Below are 9,318 nucleotides of genomic sequence, written 5' to 3'. Positions count from 1 at the left end.
CCAAGGCTCCACTCCCACCCTGCAAGCCCTGCTTTGAGGATCCAGGAGGCTCCGTTTCTCTTGGGGCCTGGTGAGCCATGAATGCTAGGGCTTCCTATCAGGTAGCTGGGAGACTGGCTCCTGCACAGGCCCCACCAAGGCAGTCTTCAGGTCAAGGTTGGCTCACTTTGGGATTTCATTAAACAAATGCATATTTCTTCCAAACACCTTCTCTGTTGCCTCTTTCTTTCCTCCCTTCCCATCCAACAGCAGTTTTGAGATGCAAGGCCTCAGGCTGAAAAAGAGCTCAGAAACCAGATCAGGCACACTCTGGCTCCTTGCTGCCTGCTTGTCTGCACAGAGAACTTGGCCATGAAGGAGGCAGGTCCATGGCAACTGGATCTGGCACCTCCACTGGCAGGAGGGAGATGATGGCTGGGGTAGCACAGCCCAGCTTCCTGGAAGTTGTCCAGAGACCCTCGTCAAGGGAGGGGATGCTCCACAGCTGCTGGGACAATGTCAGGCTGACTTTTTAGTGCAAAAAGTCAGAACATAGATTTTTTTACTATTGTACATGCTGAATATCACATAATGAAACAGTCAATAACTGAGGAGTAGGTGTAATTCATTTAAAGTCATTTTGATAATAGTACTAATAGGGTTGGAGGAAGACTCATTACCAACCTGCTTCATCCAGATGACACAACTTTCCTTGCTGAAAGTAAAGAGCACTTGAAGCACTCGATGAAGATCAAAGACTACAGCCATTAGTATGGCTTATACCTCAATTTAAAGAAAACAAAAATCCTCGCAACTGAACCAATAAGCAACATCGTGATAAATGCAGAAAAGTTTGCAGTTGTCAAGGATTTCATTTTACTTGGCTCCACAATGAGCACCCATGGAAGCAACAGTCAAGAAATCAAAAGATGTTGGTCTCCAGACTTTCTGTTAGCCCAAGACTGGAACCATTCCCAAAGCCAACTCTTCAGACAGGGATTGGAATGGATTATAAGATAGAAAATGATACTGGTGAGGAGTGAGCTTCTTGGCTCAAGTAGACACATGAGACTAGGTGGGCAGCTCCTGTCTGGAGGAGAGATTAGAAGGCAGAGGGGGACAGAAGCTGGCTGAATGGACCCAGGAATACAGGGTGGAGAGAAGTAGGGTGCTGTCTCATTAGGGAGAGATCAACTAGGAGTTTATGGCAAGGTGCATATAAATTTTTGCATGAGAGGCCAACTTGATTTGTACACTTTCACTTAAAGAACAATTAAAAAAAAATAAAGAAATCAAAACCTGCACTGCAGGGGGCAAAGCTGCTGCAAAAGTCCTCTTTGAAGTGTTAAAAAGCAAAGATACCACTTTAAGGACTAAGGTGTGCCTGATCCAAGCCATCTAGTTTTCAGTCATCACCTCCTATGCATGTGAAAGTTGGATGATGAATAAAGAAGTACTAAGAAGAATTGACACTTTGAATTATGTTGTTGGCAAAGTATGTTGAATATACCTTGGACTGCCAAAGAAGGAGCAAATCTGTCTTGGAAGAAGTACAGCAAGAATGCTCCTTAGAAGCAAAAATGACCAGGCTATGTCTCACATACTTTTGACATGTTATCAGGAGGAATCAGTCTCTGGAGAAGGACATCATGCCTGGAGAAGTAGAGGGTCAGCAAAAAAGAGGAAGACCCTCAATGAGATGGATTGACACAGTGGCTACAACAATGGGCTCAAGCATAACAAGGATTGTGAGAATGGCACAGGACAGGGCAGTGTTTTGTTCTGTTGTACATACGGTTGCTTTGAGTTGGAACTGACTCGACCACACCTAACAACAACAAAAGTACCAATAGAAATAAGGAAATATGGAGGAATGTTTGTCTGATCACCTTCACATTGAAAGTTATTACGTCAAAATCATCAGCTGTTTGCACTAGAAGGTAGAGTATAGGGTAATAGATTTGAGAGAAGGAAATGCATGAATAATTGTTTGGAAAAGTTGGAAAGTTAATATTAAACAAGTGTGATCTGAATTGTCAAATAGTGTCCAGTGACTGCTTGATATCTGAGGATGTTAATAGAAAGTAAAGCGAGACAGTTGTATTTTTCTCAGGCCTTGTTCACATCCTCTGTCCTCGTGTAGGGCCAGAGTAAATAATAAGTTTGTTTAATCAAAGTTATACTTTTATAAATGAAAATTATTTTAAATGGGAGGAAAGAATGTTAGATTTGGTAGCAAGGAAATTATATGACAATGGAGCTTAGAATCATAGGTGGGTAAAGAGTGAAAAAAATATTGTGAGGAGTGGGTCATATTTCTTGACTGAATTAAAGGTTAACTAACATTTATCACAAACTGAATAGGGATGTTGAAAGGTAATGTTATTCAAGAGGATGCTGAGCTTAATGTTTTTTATATTTTTTATAAGCAATGAAAGGGATACAGATAATAGAAAACTAATAATGCACACATTTATTCTCTCAGTAACAAAGGAGTGGCTTAAGAAAACCAAGTCTTATAAAGGGAAAGTCTTCAAACTAACTTTGAATGAAGAATTAAGTAAAAAAAAAAAAAAATTGACTTGAGAAAATTCAAGTAGGGATGTGTATAGAGAAAAAATCCAAGAACTGAGACAAAACAATAGATAAATATACACTCTTATTGGGGTAAAATAATCAGATCTCTTTCCTACAAAATAAGCTGTAACTCACCGTGTACACTTCTCAATATCTCTATTATCATTACAATCCAAGCTTAATAAAATATAAAAGAATTTTATTTGTTGAATTGATTTTAATAGCATATCAGTTCATTGCTGAAGTTTCAAATATCATTCTGTAGAAATGGAGCATGGTGATGGAGGAATTAATTAATTAATTACGTAGGTTTATACAAGTACCTATCCAGTTAACAGAAGTTAATATGCTTTTCAAAATAGTGAATAAATTAACCATCTTGAATTCATCATATCCACAGATGGAAACCAAATTAAAAGCAGAAGAATCAAAAAATACTACAATTATGGAGTTTGTTCTCGTGGGGTTTTCTGATGAACCCAATTTACAGTGGATACTCTTTGGGACATTTTTCATCATGTATCTGATTATTTTGTTGGGCAATAGCATCATAATACTGATAACAAGAATTGACCCTACTCTCCGGAACCCCATGTATTTTTTCCTTGGCAATTTTTCCTTCTTGGAAATATGTTACGTAACAGTCGCTATCCCAGGAATGCTCATGGACATTTGGACCCGGAAAGGAAATACTTCCTTTTTGGCCTGTGCTATGCAAATATGTTTTTTTCTTATATTTGCAGGCACAGAGTGTTTGCTCCTGACAGTGATGGCCTATGACCGCTATGTGGCCATTTGTAACCCTCTGTATTATCCTGTAGCCATGAACCACAGGGTCTGTATCCAGTTAGTGGCTGGCTCCTGGATCAGTGGAATTCCAGTCGAAATTGGGCAAGCGTGCCAGATTTTCTCTCTGTCCTTTTGTGGGTCTAACACAATTAATCATTTCTTTTGTGACATCTCCCCAGTAATCAAGCTTGCATGCAGGGACATATTAGTAAATCAGATGGTGGTCTATATATTAGCTACGATGTTTTTGATGTTACCATTTCTGTGGGTCGTTGCTTCCTATGGCAAAATTATCTCCAATATTCTGAAATTGTCCTCAGCCAACGGAAGAGCCAAAGCCTTCTCCACCTGTTCTTCTCACCTGACAGTTGTAATCTTATTCTATGGAACAGCTGCTATCAATTATTTACTGCCCAAATCAAATCAATCTGAAGGACTGGGGAAACTGCTCTGTCTTTTCTATACCATTTTGACACCAATGATGAATCCTGTTATATATATATAGTCTGAGGAATAAAGATGTCATGGTGGCATTGAAGAGGCTGCTACCTGATTATTAACATGATGCAATGACTTGAAATTACAGAAACTATATGCTTATGTTTTTGCCATGTAGATACAATGGGAAAATCTTCTAGTTTTCTTTCTACATTCTTAAACAGAGATAATTTTACAGTGTGCCAACAATCTCACATTATGTCAAGGTACTTTCATTTCATAGAATTAACTACCTCTGTGTAATCAAACCACAAATTAACTTAAGTGCAAAAATAAAATCTTGAAGATCAATCTTTTCTCTGACTGAACAAGTGAGGTAAGAGTGTGTTGTTTAATTCTGAATTAGGTCCATAATCTGGAATAATTTTTTCTTATATTTCCCATTCCTCCGGACGTATTATCTGCCTTTCTCTGCCCCTCTTGTTGGATTTAGCCAGTGAGAAACACCAGCAGTAGCTGAGATGGTGGAAGCTGGGGAGAACTTGGCTTTTCTGCACAGTTTTTTCTCTGCTCCTATACCTTGTCTCTGCCCAAGTCTCTGAAAGCTACATGTGCTTCAGGGTGTACCCACATCTATGGTCCCATCTCTCGCCATTCTCTGGTAACATTATACCCTCCACTTTTAGCTTCAGGTCTTGGTTTTGTATTATCTGGTATTTTCCCCCATAATCCAATCATACCCATCTAAACAGCCTTTACACTAAAGTACTTTAATTGGAATTATCTTGAATGAATTCTATTTCTTGCAGGCTCCCACTAGTTCTTCATTCTTCCATTCTATTCTTGCATACCTTTTGGACAGTGATTTAGCATTTTTTTCTTTGTGAAAGAAAAACAAAAAACTCTTTTAATCTCTAAACTGATTTAAGGAAAACCCATTTTATGCAAATAACAATACTTATATGAAAGTGATTATTGCAACTACTCATTTGTTGAGGAATATTTAACTAAAAAAGAATATAGTGAAAAAACAAAATTGGAAGTGAATGGAATTAGAGATTATATTAAGATGCTAGAGTACGTCTATACCATAAAATTATACAGCCCATTAAGAAGATTTTAGAATAGCCATGGTGAAGAAACTTGAAGATGTCTTGATGTGTAAAAGAATTAAAATCTGTTTCTAAAACACCACCCCATTTTTGTAAAACAATGAAATAGAAACCTGTAAAAAACAAACCCATTGGCAATGAATTGATTCTGACTCATAGTGAACCCATACGACGAGTAGAACTGTCACAGAGGGCTTCCTAGGCTGTAATTTTTACTGGAGCAAACTTCCTTCTCCTATGGAGCTCCTGATGGGTTGAACCACTATCGTCTCAGGTAGCAGCCGAGCACTTAACCACTGCACCATCAGTGAGCCCTATAATGAAACATGGCACCTCATAACTCCATTCAATTATTTACATCTGCATGTCAGTAGTGGGTGTGTATGGATATGTACATGAGCATTTTTTGAGTGGGTGTGGATTAGAAGGGATTATTGGCTTTCTCACAGTGGCAAGATTTCAGATGATTCCTGCTTTATTTTTCATATTTTTCTGTGTAGCTTCAATTTACTGTAATGAGAGTGCAATTGGTATATCACAGGAAATAGTAATCAATATTCACTCTGAAAATAACATAAGAAAATATTTGCATTTCTTCCTTTCTTCTTGCTACTAAATGTCTTAAGAATCTAGCATGTAGAAGAGAGATTTCAATAGGAGCCAAGGTGTCTTTGATTTGTAAAAGAAACAGAAGTGCATGTGTGTGTTTATTACTTAAAAGGAATCAAAATATATAATATCTATGGTTATTCCTTGAAAAATATCTCAAAGGCATGTAACAATAGAACCAGAGATGGATAGATTTATGATCACAAGAATGAACATATTTAAAAATAAATGCCTGTCAGTGAGCTTGAATGACAAAAAACAATCTTTAAAATAAAAAAGGAAAGAGAAATGTCAACCAATATTGAATTAACAAAGAATTTATCAGTAGCCAGCAAATAAAAAAGACAAAAATATAAACTGATAATTTATAACACTACTGACTAATATGGTTTTTCAGTACTTGACAAATCAAGACTGTAAATATAATAAATAATAACAACAACATGCTACGGGGAGCCTTAAACCAAAGACTGTGTCACCTAGAGAAGATTGTGTCCAAAAGTTGTTGCCAGGACACATTTCACAAATGGTCTGTGATTCATACCTTTCCCAAATACACTTTTGTTATCAACGTCACCCTCTTAATTCTGTTCTCTTTATCCTGTGTTGTCAGCACCAGCGTCGTTCATGTCAAGGACACTGATAGCTTAACTGAATCCACCTGATGTCTGGATTCACATTTTTTCTGAGGTTGCATCCTCAGGTTTGTGAACGGAGTAAAGAAAAAAACAACAACACTAGGGACAATGTTATTTTACTATTTATTTGCATTTGTGTCATGGACTGAATAATGCCCCCCGCCCCAAATGTGTGTATCAATTTGGCTGGGCCATGTTTTCCCATATTGTGTGGTTGTCCTCCATTTTGTGATTGTAATTTTATGTTAAAGAGGATTCGCATGGGACTGTAACGCCTCCCTTACCCAGGTCACATCCCTGATCCAATGTAAAGGGAGTTTCCCTGGGGTGTGGCTTGCACCACCTCTTGTCTTACAAGAGATAAAAGGAAAGGAAACACGCAGAGAGTTGGGGACCTCATACCACTAAGAAAGAAGCACCTGGAGCAGAGCATGTCCTTTAGACCCAGGGCTCCTGCTCAGAGAAGCTCCTAGAAGATTGACAAGAAAGACTTTTCTCCCCAGCCGACAGAAAGACTGCCCCTGGAGCTGACGCCTTGAGTTTGGACTTTTAGCTACTTTACTGTGAGCAAATAAACTTCCCTTTGTTAGAGGCATGCACTTGTGGTACTTCTGTTACACAGCCATTAGACAACTAAGACAGTTTGTTTGCCATTTTACTACTTAATTTCGAGAGCTGCAATTTTTAAAAATATTTTAAGAGAAATTCTGCATTAATTAACATCTAACTACATTTGGCTTAAGCATTAAGCAAGACACAACACTCTTATAAATAATACTTCACTAATTATTTGGAATCTAAAAATAATCAACTTATGATTTGATGAAGCAAAAATGAAAAAAAAAGTTTGTGTGTGTATTTTGTGTTCTTAAAAACTCAAAAGTCAATGTGTTTTGGGTTATTCTATACTTAAATCATCAATTTTTTTTTTAATTTCCATCAAACACACATTCTTAGTGAAATAGTTAAAAGGGCAATTGCTTTTCTTTAACAGTACTTTTGTAACTGCTAAAGGTGTTCCTATAACTTACAATCATATTTATCGCTTCCATTTCCAGCACTGGTCGATCTTTTCTATCACTCTCTACACCCCTAAATGTTCCACCCACAACAAACTCAGCTTATTTCACCGCACGTATATATTCCTAGTGACTGAAGCTCAGCGATGACCTAAGTGTGTATGGAACAGGAATTAAGTTAAGAAAATTGGTTTTAAAGTTTTATATATATATATATATATTCAAATGGTAAAATGGTCAGCTATTAATATCACATAGTCTGATTTAGTAGGTCTGGAATGGTCTCTGTTAATGTTGTTAGATGCACTTGAGTTTATTTTTGCCTCATATTGACCCCGCGTGATAGTGTAGAAATGCCCCATAGGATTTTCTAAGCTGTAATATATAGGGTTGCTATGAGTCGGAATCAACTGGACAGCAACAGGTTTTTGTTTTTTTTTTTAATTTTTGGAATCTTTAGGGGCCACCATGCACCTGTCAGGTTGTCATGCTGTGGGGGCTTGCCTGTTGCTGTGATGCTGGAAGCTATGTCACCACTATTCAAATATAAGCAGGGTCACCCATGGTGGACAGGTTCCAGCTGAGCTTCCACACTAAGACTAGGAACAAAGACCTGGCTGTCTACTTCTGAAAAAAATACCCAGTTAAAACCTGAAGACTAGTGGCAGAGCACTGTCAAATATAGTGCCAGAAGATGAGCCCCTCAGGAGGAAAGGCACTTGAAAGACAACTGGGGAAGAGCTGCCTCCTCAAAGTGGAGTCGACATTAATGATGTCGTTGGTGTCAAGCTTTTGGAACCTTCATTTGCTGACGTGGCACAACTCAAAATGAGAAAAAATAGCTGCAAACATCCATTAATAATCAAAACGTGGAATACATGAAGTATGAATGTAAGAAAATTGGAAACCATTAAAAATGAAATGGAATGCATAAACATAGATACGCTAGGCATTAGTGAGCTGAAATGAACCGGTGTTGGTCATTTTGAGTTGAACAACCATATATGGTCTGCTATGCTGGGAACGGGAAATTGAAGATGAAAGGCATCATGTTCATTGACAAAAAGAACATTTCAAGATCTATCCTGAAGTATAATGCTGTCAATATTATTATAATATCCATAAGGCTACAAAGAAGACCAATTAATGCAGCTATTATTCAAACTTATGCCACAACCACTTAGGTCAAAGATGAAGAAATTGAGGATTTTTTACCAACTTCTGCAGTCTGAAATTGATCAAACATGCAATCAAGATGCATTGATAATTACTGGTGATTGGAAGGTGAAAGTTAGAAACAAGAAAGAGGGATCGCTACTTGGAAAACATGGCATTGGTGATGGAAACGACATTGGAGGTCACATGATAGATTTTTGGAAGACCAATGACTTCTTCACTGCAAATACCTTTTTTCAACAACATAAACAGCAACTATACATGTGGACCTTCCAGATGGAATACACAAGAATCAAATCGACTACATTTGTGGAAAGAGGATGGAAAAGCTCAATATCATCAATCAGAACAAGACCAAGGGCCAAGTGTGCAACATACCATCAGTAGCTCATATGCAAGTTCAAGCCAAAGCTAAAGAAAATTAGAAGTCTACGAGAGCCAAAACACAACCTTGAGTATAGTATAAATAAAAAAATAGTATATCCTGCCTGAATTTAGAGACAATCTCAAGAATAAATTTGAAACACTGAACACTAATGACCAGATACCAAAGGAATTGTGGAATGACATCAAGGACTTTATACATGAAGCAAGAAGTCATTAAAAAGACAGGAAATAAAGAAAAGACCAAAATGAGCGTCAGGAGAGACTCTCAAATTTGCTCTTGAAAGTAGAGCAGCTAAATAGAAAAGAAAAAATTATGAAGTCAAAGAGCTGACCGGAAGACTTCAAAAGGCAGCTGTAGAAAATAAAGTATTATAATGAAATGTGCAAAGATAGAAAACCAAAAGAGGTGAATATGCTCCTTATTTCTCTAACTGAAAGAATTTTATAAAAAAATCAAGACTTGAGTTGCAATGTTGAAGGATTCAATGGGGAAAATACTAAAAGATGCAGGGAAAATCAAAGTAAGATGGAAGTAAAGAATGGAGTCACTGTACCAAAAAGAATTGGTCAACATTCAAACATTTCAAAAGGTAG

General features: G+C 37.5%; 1 protein-coding gene across 1 annotated transcript; it reads left to right on the top strand.

The window, feature by feature from the left end:
- The first annotated feature begins 2,754 nt into the window (after positions 1–2,754).
- Positions 2,755–4,596, top strand: LOC100673347 (olfactory receptor 10AG1-like). Its single transcript, XM_023542258.2, has one exon. The coding sequence runs from the start codon at positions 2,903–2,905 to the stop codon at positions 3,848–3,850; it is 948 nt and encodes a 315-aa protein (XP_023398026.2). The 5' UTR covers positions 2,755–2,902; the 3' UTR covers positions 3,851–4,596.
- The last annotated feature ends 4,722 nt before the right edge of the window (positions 4,597–9,318 follow it).

Source organism: Loxodonta africana, chromosome 22 (genome assembly GCF_030014295.1).
Source record: "Loxodonta africana isolate mLoxAfr1 chromosome 22, mLoxAfr1.hap2, whole genome shotgun sequence".
Taxonomy (NCBI): domain Eukaryota; kingdom Metazoa; phylum Chordata; class Mammalia; order Proboscidea; family Elephantidae; genus Loxodonta; species Loxodonta africana.
This window is presented reverse-complemented; position numbering and strand designations above follow the sequence as displayed.